The 13305-nt window shown below is 40.7% G+C and overlaps 1 protein-coding gene across 4 annotated transcripts in view; it reads right to left on the bottom strand.

Moving 5' to 3' along the window:
* Positions 1–13305, bottom strand: part of LOC134226009 (single-stranded DNA-binding protein 3) — a 196968-nt gene that overhangs the window by 51850 nt on the left and 131813 nt on the right. For all 4 annotated transcript variants that reach the window (XM_062706519.1, XM_062706520.1, XM_062706521.1 and 1 more), the window contains exons 4-5: positions 8239–8311; positions 8021–8167 (exon numbers count right to left, since the gene is read on the bottom strand). In XM_062706519.1, coding sequence (XP_062562503.1) covers positions 8021–8167; positions 8239–8311 — 220 coding nt within the window. The remainder of the gene's footprint in view (positions 1–8020; positions 8168–8238; positions 8312–13305) is intronic.

Genomic DNA, 13305 nt, shown 5'->3' with positions numbered 1-13305 from the left:
AACGATAAAAGAGAGGCAAAAACCTCTTCGAATCATAACAAGCCATGAAAACAAGTCTATCGCACTTGTATACAAGTTGAAAAAAAAACTGATTCGGATAGGCGATCCCCACCGAGAGGGTTTGATAAAACGCTCTGGTCTCGCTCATTTTCATGTTGGGGACCATATTTTTTCGCACAGCTGTGTAAAACAAGTTGAAATGCATCATCAGAACCGGTCTCCCACGCAATTGGGGCTTTTTGAAAGAAATTTATCATGCGGTATAGCCCCCCGAATCAGTTCATTATCGTAACAGCTTCCGAAAAATGTCTCTCACGGTATGCTACCTATCGAGAGTGTATACAGACATGATAAGTGAGAGATTTTTTTTTATTCTCCTTCGGGTTCAAATCCGGATCTCTGTACATTATTTTTCGATTCGCCCTGAAGTAGGGGAGCTGCTCCTTGAATTCATACCATATACCCAAATCAATAAAATTCAATAGGAGCATGTTATTAATAAGGAACAGATACCCTATATTACTTGATTGAAGAAGTCAGAAGAAACTTATAGGTTATTTAGCTTTAGTAATGCGAGATGTTATGATGTCCATTTTAGTCCAATTTCCCAGAACAACTTTTCTATGCGAAAAATCAAATAGGGAAATGACGGCTTTGGCAGGTTTTGTTCTATTATTGGCAGGGGGGTTTTTTATGACTGATTTTGCTCAAATTTGGCCTAAACATTCTTTGCATATCAAAGAATATTGTGGCCAAATTTCATAAAATTCGGTCGACAAAAACCCCCCTGCCAATAATAGAACAAAACCTGCCAAAGCCGTCTGTTCTACAAAACTAAACTAAAAATAAACTAAATTTTGAATTCAGTTTTGTCTAAAAATAACCCTAATACCACATTTAAAATATTTGATCATGTGCCTCATAATACTTCAATATGAAGGAGCTTTAACCAGGCATGCAAGCATAGTCACAATGCAGTTTAGAACCTCCATCGTCCTCCGCAGCTCAGAAGGCTACTGATGAGATCAAATTTTCAACACCAGGCACATAGAGGGTCGTTCAAAATGTTGTCACAGGTTTTAGGGAGGGAGGGGGTCTAGAATTTTGTGACAGTACATATATTAGGGTCTAGGGGGGTCTAGAAATCTTAAAAAGTATTAGACGTCATATTTGAATCGCCCCTAGCCGAACTCTCGCAATCTATTTTTAAAACCAACTCTTTCACACGTATTGTTTTATGCAATGCCAACCAAGTAGGATGAGTTGAAGTTTTACCTAAGAAGTCAGTAGTAGCAAGTATAGAAGCCTTTCGATTTACTGAGATATCAGTAATTAAAATTATTACCGACTTCAGTCAGCAATTCAAAAACACAATAGTATTTAACCGACTTCGGTAATCGAAAGTTACTGTGTAGATTATAATTCACAGATTTTGTTATATTCTAGCTTAATTGGCGATCTCATGTACACTAACGCCGCAGAGGGCATACATTAGAAACTGAATTAACTTTTACCAGTACTAATTCTCGAAAGACCCACCTCTTTCAATCCCCGAACCTTTTTCCGGCGGTCCTCCAGACCTGACATGTGGTCTTTTTAATTTCCACGGCAAATTCCTTTGAATAACAACGTGAGAACTTTCACGGAAAGTTCTTCTGGATTTCAATGTAGGATGATTGAATTAGATTATAAATCAAAGTTTCATTTTGGTTTCGTGCAGGATTTCATGCTGAATTCGTTTATTGAGTGCAAATTGAAGTTTTCGTTTTTTAAATATTTATTAAAGACTCTTCAAATAGAAACTTTCATAAATTAGATCCATTACCATGAATGGCATATAGACTTAAATATGGGAGTCTACTCAAGATTCCTAACCAACTTTATTCATCATGGAATCCATTTGTGAATTTATACGACATACTTTTATGTTCCACGACAGAAGCATTTCAGGAGACTATTCGAAATTACAACAGACTGCAAATCTCATGGGGAGCGTTAGACGTTAGGATTTTTTGGAATCGAAATAGGTCTCTATCGATAATTCATTCCATTTAACAATTTATGCATTTTCTGTGTTTGGGATCAGCCCTGAATTGCTTTTTGAAAATATATTTAGATTGACTGATTAGCCACTATCTAAAGCGAAACCTCGTCCCATCTCGCAATGGACGCACTTTCTTGACAGGACCACCGGCGGCGATAGAGTTCTGGTAATGGTGAGGCATCAACACTCGTGGCGTAATAGGTTCATTTATAATTTGGCGTCAGTAGTTAGAACTATAATTGGAGGGGTTAATCATAAAGCGATAAATCGATTATAAAAAATATGTCAGTTTCAAATATAAAGAAATCTTTATTGCTTTTTTTCGTCTAAAAATTGTTTAAGTAATACCTAATTGAAAGGTCTCTTGGAATTCTTCGGAGCAAGCGATTTCAGAGTCAAAAACTGAACTTTACTTATTCCTTGGAAATTACTTATTCTTTGGAAATTAACTTCTGACAAATTTTTGTAAATATCTTGAATAATTGTTTAGGAAATACCTCCACCATTTTTCAAGAATAATCGCAGAAATTTCTCGAAGGGACTCTTTTGAAAATTATTTCAGGACTTCCTTCGGATACAATAGGGAATTCCATTCCCTCTTTTCTCCAGTAATTCCTCCGGAGTTTCCTTCAAGAATTATTTCCACAACTCTAGAACAAAATATCCGGAATTCACTTACCAATTTTTGAACGAATTTCTAACGGAATTTCCAAAGGATTTCCAGAAGGAATATCCGATATTATAGAATTCCTCCAATAATTCCTTCAAAACTTCCTCAAAAGATTTCTCCAAAAAATCTTTAGGAAATTGCATCGGAGTTAAATCCAGAAATTCCTTTAAAAATAAAAAAAAAAGATTTATAACTTATTTTTTTAAATTACTTCCGGAAATTCCTTTACGAATCCTTTTATGGATTTTCCCAAAAAAATCTTTAATAAATTTATTTGAAAATATTTCGCATACCTCTTTACGAATACCTACATAAATTTTTTTAGGAATACTTTCAGAAGTTCCTTTAGAAGAAATTCTTCGGAGATTTCTTTAGGAATTTCTGCGGGATATGTTTTAGGAAATCCTTCTGAAATTCTATTGGGAACTCCTCCAGGAATAATTCACAAAATTAAATTCTCGGGAAAGACCTTTGTGAATTTCTCCACAAATTCTTTAGAAACTTCCTTCAGGAAATCCTTTTAGAGAAACCATGCAAAATTCCTGCAGGTGTTATTCCGGAAATTTAAGAGATAATGGAAAAGTGAATAAAAAGGAGAATAAAGTAATTTTCGCAAGAGTTTCTGGAAGAACTCGGAAAGTAATGTTCGAATGATTCCTAAAAGAATTTCTGGATAAATTTCTGAAGTTATCCCAAAAAAAATCTTAAAGGAATATCCCAAGATCTTATAGAATTTTTAATCGAACTTCCGGAGGAATGTCTGAAACATTACCTAAATTATAAAAATCTGAAGAAATTCCTCAAAACAATTTCGAAGTTTCTAAAAGAATTCTTAGGATTTTTGTAGAAATATTTGAATGAATTTCCGATGGATTACTTCTATACAATTACGATGGGAGGAATTTGTGAAGGTGTGCCTGAAAGAATTTCTGGATGACTAACTGAATTAATTTCTGGAGGCATTTTTTACGAAAAAATTTCTGGAGGATTGGATGAATACTCCTAGATATTTCTGGAGAAGTTTCAAAAGCAACTGTCAAAGTAAAATCCCATGGAATTTTTGAGAAGAAGAAGTATAATGATCGAACGAGTGTAATCCCGACATTTTTGTTTTTTTTTTATGAGCATGATTGGCCGCCCACGGTTGCTACTTCGTTATTGCCAGGTCAGCTGTAATTACACAGAGAACCAACAGATGAAGTTTGGGACTAACATCATCTTCAATATGTAAGAACTGGTGATCCAAATATAAGCAATACCAGCGCCGGCCATGTCCGAATGCAGGTCAATTGAGGAATAGGTAGGAAATTGTTGACGTGATACTCGCTTTGATAGAAGCTGACGAGTCATCTGCACTACCACTAACACTGGGATGTTGGATATATGAGGTAGGGAGTGTGGCAGGGTTCGTTTTGGTAAACGGTCTGCCGTGTATAGCGTGTAGTTTGATTTAAAACAAAAACAATCGAACGACCGCTAATAATTTTAATTATCGACCGCACTACACAATTGGATGCGAACTGAATTTTCACTTCTGATTAATTTACTCACCCGCAATGCATAACAAAATTTAGGTGACCAGAGGATCGTTCCGCACAGAACAAAGCTAAATTTTGACGACCGGCCGATGCTCTGCTTACTCCCTAAGTCTCGATTTTAGATTCAAAGAAGAGTTTTATTTTGCTAATGTTCCAATTTTCATTGGAAATCTAGAAAAAAAAATCCTGAAATAAATCCCGTAGGAATTACTTAAGATGTTCCTGAGGAGTTTCTTAAAAAGTTTCTGAAGTAATTCCCGAAGGAATTCCAGTAGAAATCTAGAAATTTATGTGAAAGTTCCAAGATATATTTGTTTTGAATTTATATAGGAATAAAATCGATTCCGTTTAAAGCTCTTGAAGAAATTCCTTCAACAATTTCTGAAAGAAAAACGTTCAGAAATTCTTTTCGAAAATCTTTTCGAAGTGTTCTTCGAAAATTCCTTCAATAACTAATTCGGAAATTTCTCTTGAAATACATTTGGGATTCCCTACAAGAATTTCTTCCAAAATTTCTTCAGAAAATCCCCCCGAAATTTTTTCGGGAACTCCTCAAAGCATAATTTATATAATTCCCGCAGAAGTTCGTTTGAGCATTCTATCAGGGATGCTTTCGGAAAACCTCCCGAAAGGCCTTTGTAAATTTCTTCAGAGATTCATTAAAACGATATAAAAATCCGTCCAAAGTTCCTGTAGAAATAATTCTGGAATTTTTGTTGAAAGAATTCTCGGAAAATTATGAAAGATTGAGAAAAATAATCAAAAAGAGATTTTCTGATGAGTTTCTAAGAGCAATTTAAATGAATTTTTAAAGAAGTTTATTAGGGGATTCTCGAAGGAATGCCAAATTCAAAATCCAAATGAAATATCCAAAGGATTCCTAAAACCATTCCTTGAAATTTTTCTGGATAGATTTTTGAAAGAATGCCGAATAAATTTCAAAAAGAATTTTTTTGTTAAATATCTTGGCTGTGCATATGCACAGCATATGTTTCGAAATGGACAAATTGATATGAAATTTGCGAAAAAGAATCCACGTGTCTTGGAGGGACTCGAACCCTCAACCTCCTACTCTCTAGATAGGCGTGATAACCCCTACACAACAAGACCACTTAAAGGTCACGTTTGCGGAAAAGCCATCAGAATCCGAGTACCAACCTCCACCGCGGTTAGCTCTCTTTTTTGCAAATTGAATATACCGTCCCGCCCAGACAGTTACTGGGGGGCATGGAGTGCGATCCTCTCGTTTAATAAACAATGTGCACTCGCTTGGCTGTGGATATACAATAGTAAAGCGCATGTGGAGATTGGACAAATCAAGCATCCGAAAGATATTCAATTTGCAAAAAAGAGAGATTAATTCAAAAAGAATCTCCGAAGGTCTTCTTGGAATTCCTTCGGAAGTTTTCTTAGGAATTTCTTCGGAATTTCATCCAGGGAATCTTCTAAAAATTGGAATTGTTTCGAACACTCCTCGGATATTCCTTTAAAAAAATATGCAATTTTTTTTTAGAATTATTTTAAGAATCATTCGGAAACAACTTCAAGAGTTTCTTCGGAAACTTCATTCGATCGCTAGAAACTTTTCCGAAAATACTTTTAAAAATTCTTCTCGCATTTATTTTTTAAATAAATTTTCTAAATAAATCTTGCATTAAAATTTCATGAATAATTCCCGCAGGAATTTCAGAAGGAATTTTATATGGTTATACTAAAATGAAAAGGGAGTTTCGAAGGAATTTACGAAAGAATTTATAAAAGCCTGTCCAGAGGATTTTGTGAAGGAATGCCTGGAAGAATGGCAAACGGAATACCAGGCGTAGTTTTCAAAATTATTTCTGGAGGGTACTCCTGTAGTGGTAAGAATTTCCGAAAGAAATTTAAGAATGAATAACTAATGTCCACAGAAAATCTGAAGGATTTTCTAAAGAAATTTCTGAAGAAATTGTTAAAGGATTTTACGAAGCAATTCTTACAAGAAGTCACAAAGGAATAGAATTACAGTAGAAATACCTGTTGGAAAGTCATGAATTTCTCCAAAAAAGCTTTCGAAAATAACTCCAAGAATTCTTTCGGAAGTTTCTCTAGAATTCATCAAACTTCTAGAAAATTAGTTTTTTATCTTTGAACAAACATGGCGTACATATGTAATTTAATTTTAGGGAAAATATTCGATTAGATGGGCCGCGGCCCCATCGTGCCCCAGCAAAACTCCGCCAGTGGACAGGACACAATGAGACAATTTCTACTCATTTTAATTGTTAATCGTTTTTTATGTTTTTCAATATTATTGAAATAGTTCAACTTCAATCATAATTCAGGATTTTCCAGCGGAATCATTTCATGTCATGTCCTATTCTGATTCAATTTAGGATTGCTTGCCAAATATTGTCATTATTGTTTGTATTAGAGAGACTTGCAGTTCTTTGTTATCTCTGGTTACCTTCCAAGTAGTTTTTAGAAATCCTTTTGAAGATCTTGTGATTACGACAAAACCTGTCAAAGAGTCCATTTTTCGCAAATGATTCTTCCATGGATAATATACATTTCAATTGAATTACGTTTAAGAGTTAACAGAAATGGGAACAGTACCTGCACCTGGGTCCAGTAACTAGACAAGGTTGTCTGTTGCCAGTTCTTGACAACAGCTGTTCCCATATAATGACCACAAACCCCAACTTCATCTGTCGTCAGTGCAGGTGAAATTGGGAAAACATGCGATCGTTAAAAAAGTAACCGATCAACGACCTTTTGTCTGGACGATTTCACCATCTGTATTGATCCAAAAAATGTGTGAGTTACCTTCACTTTGGCTTCGGTAGATTTCATTGCACCCTACGGAAGACGGAACCTCATCCGTCATAAAGTGCAGAGATTTCGATTTTCACCTAAGCTAGTGCTCCAAATAACAGCGCTCTCTCATGACTGGCGCTCAACCGTGCCTCCAAACCACATCGGCCTTTTCCCAATTTCTTTCGCTATAGGCGCGAGCACTACTTGTCGCGAGGTTTGTTGCCGTCATCCATCGTTCGTGGATGGATTAATCCAGGTGGGAAGCTGATGCTGTTTCAAGTGATGAGCGGGATTCCCACAGCCTAGCTATCTCCGCTTGCCAGACAAGCAGTACTTAATACGTATATGAAAAAATAGGGGATAATGGGCACAAGAACGATACACGACTATCATGATTAAAATAAGTCTCTGCAACTTTCCTTAGCATTCAAATTTGTACAAATTTTGCAGCCGATATCAGTTTGGACAGGATGTTCCCCTAATTGATAAGTAGAGTACACTTTCCCCTACATCGGAGGTGTCTTTACGCACATTCGCCGGTGGATGCGACTACGCGGCGTCAATGCGGAAAACGGGGCCAAACATAGCCAGCCCGGCAGTACACGTTGTCGTCTTCTGTTCGCTATTCGCACTTGGCGGAATGCTGTGCGGTGCGAAATTGCGGTCAGACACACCGTTCGTATATGAAGCTCGCAGCATTTTTTTGCTACTAAAACTGGAACACAAAAGTACTGCGCGCGCGTGTTTGATAAATGTTTCGTCAATGTTTGGATACAATTGTTGATGAACTTGTCATTTAACGATTGAATAGCTGTGTGGTAGCATATTGGAGTAAACGTCAAATGCTCACTGCAATCGAGTCGAATGGTCAATTTCAATTCACCTAAAGTGAATGAACCTCAAGTACACAAATCGGTCATCTTTTTCCATTATTATTTACTTTTCCGAAGTAAAAACACCAAACTGGATACTTACGTAATCATGAAATGCTTTGGCCTCGGATGAATGCTCGCAGGTATCCCGTCGTTCCGGTGCCGCACAGTAGAGATCCCAAAACACGCACCACCACGAGTGCAGGAAGCCCGGAGGTTCGCCTAGTGTGATATTCTTCTCCCACCGGATCTGAGGAATAAAATGAGCAAACGGACTCCGGTGATGTTTCATATCGAATTTCGAAATAAGGCGAACTTTACCTCCGATAAGAATGTTTGTGCTGCTTTCGATGCTCCTACGTGTAATAAATATTCATATACATAAAGTGCAATTCTGAAAAAGAAAAAAGAAAACGATATAAATTGGTTAGTTAAACCTCATAATAACTATTGATAATTATAAAAATAGCAGTATTAATGTCAAATATTAAATATAAACTATGATTGAAATAACTGAAGAAATTTATTACAATGCAATGGTTTAAAAAAAACGAGATGCAGCGCACTTTTGGTTCTACGATTTAAGCCTAACTGGAATTATTCTTGTACAGGGTGGAATCTTTCCCAACTATGAATATTAAGTCAAAATGGAAATTGACAACCTTCCAGGACACAATAGACATTGCATAATGCATATTGGGGTTATTCGGGTTTGTAGAGGCCTTGACGATTTTCAAATCCCACTCTGCATTCCGGATTTTTTGATTAATTGAACAAATCTAGCCAATTTATAGGACAAGTCAATGTGAATTTGAAGATTGAATAATCCTTATAGTTATACTGATAGAAATTATTCCTGGCTTTTGAAAGAAATCATTCTTGATTTTTGGATTTCAAACCTGAAAAAAGTCATTTCGGTTTCTGAAAAAAAATCCCTAAGTATCCGTTTCTGTGGAACAAAATTCCATCAGATTTCTGGAAACAACCCTACCAGGTTCCTGTAAGAAAGCCCTTCAAATCCTTGAAAGAAAATTCTCGGGATTTGTGAACGAAACCCCTCCTGAATTCTGGAAGCAAGCTTACAGATTTCCGGAAGGAATCCCTCCGGATTGCCGGAAGGAATCCCTCCGGATTTCCGGAAGGAATCCCTCCGGATTTCCGGAAGGAATCCCTCCGGATTTCCGGAAGGAATCCCTCCGGATTTCCGGAAGGAATCCCTCCGGATTTCCGGAAGGAATCCCTCCGGATTTCCGGAAGGAATCCCTCCGGATTTCCGGAAGGAATCCCTTCGGATTTCCGGAAGGAATCCTTCGGATTTCCGGAAGGAATCCTCCGGATTTCCGGAAGGAATCCTCCGGATTTCCGGAAGGAATCCTCCGGATTTCCGGAAGGAATCCCTTCGGATTTCCGGAAGGAATCCCTTCGGATTTCCGGAAGGAATCCCTTCGGATTTCCGGAAGGAATCCCTTCGGATTTCCGGAAGGAATCCCTTCGGCTTTCCGGAAGGAATCCCTTCGGATTTCCGGAAGGAATCCCTTCGGATTTCCGGAAGGAATCCCTACGGATTTCCGGAAGGAATCCCTACGGATTTCCGGAAGGAATCCCTACGGATTTCCGGAAGGAATCCCTACGGATTTCCGGAAGGAATCCCTACGGATTTCCGGAAGGAATCCCTACGGATTTCCGGAAGGAATCCCTACGGATTTCCGGAAGGAATCCCTTCGGATTTCCGGAAGGAATCCCTTCGGATTTCCGGAAGGAATCCCTCCGGATTTCCGGAAGGAATCCTCCGGATTTCCGGAAGGAATCCTCCGGATTTCCGGAAGGAATCCTCCGGATTTCCGGAAGGAATCCTCCGGATTTCCGGAAGGAATCCTCCGGATTTCCGGAAGGAATCCTCCGGATTTCCGGAAGGAATCCTCCGGATTTCCGGAAGGAATCCTCCGGATTTCCGGAAGGAATCCTCCGGATTTCCGGAAGGAATCTCTTCGGATTTCCGGAAGGAATCCCTTCGGATTTCCGGAAGGAATCCCTTCGGATTTCCGGAAGGAATCCCTCCGGATTTCCGGAAGGAATCTCTCCGGATTTCCGGAAGGAATCCCTCCGGATTTCCGGAAGGAATCCCTCCGGATTTCCGGAAGGAATCCCTCCGGATTTCCGGAAGGAATCCCTCCGGATTGCCGGAAGGAATCCCTTCGGATTGCCGGAGGGAATCCCTCCGCATTGTCGGAAGGAATCCCTCCGGATTTCCGGAAGGAATCCCTCCGGATTTCCGGAAGGAATCCCTCCGGATTTCCGGAAGGAATCCCTCCGGATTTCCGGAAGGAATCCCTCCGGATTTCCGGAAGGAATCCCTCCGGATTTCCGGAAGGAATCCCTCCGGATTTCCGGAAGGAATCCCTCCGGATTTCCGGAAGGAATGCCTCCGGATTTCCGGAAGGAATGCCTCCGGATTTCCGGAAGGAATCCCTCCGGATTTCCGGAAGGAATCCCTCCGGATTTCCGGAAGGAATCCCTCCGGATTTCCGGAAGGAATCCCTCCGGATTTCCGGAAGGAATCCCTCCGGATTTCCGGAAGGAATCCCTCCGGATTTCCGGAAGGAATCCCTCCGGATTTCCGGAAGGAATCCCTCCAGATTTTCGGAAGGAATCCCTCCAGATTTCCGGAAGGAATCCCTCCAGATTTCCGGAAGGAATCCCTCCGGATTCCCGGAAGGAATCCTCCGGATTTCCGGAAGGAATCCTCCGGATTTCCGGAAGGAATCCTCCGGATTTCCGGAAGGAATCCTCCGGATTTCCGGAAGGAATCCTCCGGATTTCCGGAAGGAATCCTCCGGATTTCCGGAAGGAATCCTCCGGATTTCCGGAAGGAATCCTCCGGATTTCCGGAAGGAATCCTCCGGATTTCCGGAAGGAATCCCTCCGGATTTCCGGAAGGAATCCCTCCGGATTTCCGGAAGGAATCCCTCCGGATTTCCGGAAGGAATCCCTCCGGATTTCCGGAAGGAATCCCTCCGGATTTCCGGAAGGAATCCCTCCGGATTTCCGGAAGGAATCCCTCCGGATTTCCGGAAGGAATCCCTCCGGATTTCCGGAAGGAATCCCTCCGGATTTCCGGAAGGAATCCCTCCGGATTTCCGGAAGGAATCCCTCCGGATTTCCGGAAGGAATCCCTCCGGATTTCCGGAAGGAATCCCTCCGGATTTCCGGAAGGAATACCTTCGGATTTCCGGAAGGAATCCCTTCGGATTTCCGGAAGGAATCCCTTCGGATTTCCGGAAGGAATCCCTTCGGATTTCCGGAAGGAATCCTCCGGATTTCCGGAAGGAATCCTCCGGATTTCCGGAAGGAATCCTCCGGATTTCCGGAAGGAATCCTCCGGATTTCCGGAAGGAATCCTCCGGATTTCCGGAAGGAATCCTCCGGATTTCCGGAAGGAATCCTCCGGATTTCCGGAAGGAATCCTCCGGATTTCCGGAAGGAATCCTCCGGATTTCCGGAAGGAATCCTCCGGATTTCCGGAAGGAATCCTCCGGATTTCCGGAAGGAATCCTCCGGATTTCCGGAAGGAATCCTCCGGATTTCCGGAAGGAATCCTCCGGATTTCCGGAAGGAATCCTCCGGATTTCCGGAAGGAATCCTCCGGATTTCCGGAAGGAATCCTCCGGATTTCCGGAAGGAATCCTCCGGATTTCCGGAAGGAATCCTCCGGATTTCCGGAAGGAATCCTCCGATTTCCGGAAGGAATCCTCCGGATTTCCGGAAGGAATCCTCCGGATTTCCGGAAGGAATCCTCCGGATTTCCGGAAGGAATCCTCCGGATTTCCGGAAGGAATCCTCCGGATTTCCGGAAGGAATCCTCCGGATTTCCGGAAGGAATCCTCCGGATTTCCGGAAGGAATCCTCCGGATTTCCGGAAGGAATCCCTTCGGCTTTCCGGAAGGAATCCCTTCGGATTTCCGGAAGGACTCCCTCCGGATTTCCGGAAGGAATGCCTCCGGATTTCCGGAAGGAATGCCTCCGGATTTCCGGAAGGAATCCCTCCGGATTTCCGGAAGGAATCCCTCCGGATTTCCGGAAGGAATCCCTCCGGATTTCCGGAAGGAATCCCTCCGGATTTCCGAAAGGAATCCCTCCGGATTTCCGGAAGGAATCCCTCCGGATTTCCGGAAGGAATCCCTCCGGATTTCCGTAAATGTAATTCGTCCTGATTGAATAGAGAACATAACTGCAATCCATGGTATTGAATGAGCGAGAAAGATTCGTCAGTATTCCGTAATATTTTATATTCAATAATTTTACCAAAATTGTTACGGAAAGAAATCCAACAATATTACAAAAAAAAAAATGTTTCCCTAAATTAAAGACCAGCATTTTGCATTCTACTCTGGAAATTGGTCATCCCCAGTGCGCTACTGATAAAAATAGATGACGATGATAAACATTGCCATCAGTTTCATCGGATCAATGAACAACGACTCCAATAGCTTGCTCACTCATACTCAAAACACGCTAGTCGACATACGTTCGCTATTCGCCATCTACGATGATAATGATGATGACGATGATGATGACTGCAATGATAGTCATCATCAACCACCCCAATCAGCCACATATCAGCAGCGTTTTAGCTTTGTACATTGGCATTACATTCAATGTGGATGTAGAAGCACAAATGAATTCATTAACAAACTAAAACAGTAAATAAAGAATGTCCCTAACTTGTACGAACTCTGAATAAAGTTATTAGTTCTATTTCAAAACCATACAATTTAAAAGCAACTTTCTAGTTTTGTTAGATGCGTTTAGCTTAATCAACAATTTCTTAAGATTTTAGAATAGTATTAGAAAAAAAACTGACTAAACAGTTTAACAATTATGAAAATTGTTTTATAATTAAACCTTTATCAATCGATTGGCTAGTACTCAGTCTTTAACAGTATAATATCGGGATTAAACTGTTTGTTTTACTGCATCATAGAAGTACTCTCCCGACACACTACCACCAATGCCGTAGCATATAACAGAATAAGAACAAAAAAGATGCTGTCCCGCATAGCAGCATCAGGTCGGGAAATATTCTTGTGTTCGTACCAGGTGGTATACCTGTGGTCTTCTCCACCAACAGCAACAATAACAATCATCGTTTCTATTTTGGGTGGCGGGTGTTGGACGAGGGGTTACTAACTACAATCCACACGACGGCCACCACCACAAGCAATTCGGCTGGCACGCGGCCGGCCAGCAGCCATAGGAACCACCAAGCAAGCATCAAAGCACATACATTAATTATGATCCAAAACTATCGCCGGGGAAACTATCTCCCTTACTCTCCCATCGAGTGGTGCGTGTATGTGTTGAGGAGTGTGCTACATAAATGTTTGAGAA

This window comes from Armigeres subalbatus, chromosome 3 (genome assembly GCF_024139115.2).
Source record: "Armigeres subalbatus isolate Guangzhou_Male chromosome 3, GZ_Asu_2, whole genome shotgun sequence".
NCBI lineage: Eukaryota > Metazoa > Arthropoda > Insecta > Diptera > Culicidae > Armigeres > Armigeres subalbatus.
Note: the sequence above shows the minus strand (reverse complement) of the source record. Positions and strands in the feature narration are given on the sequence as shown.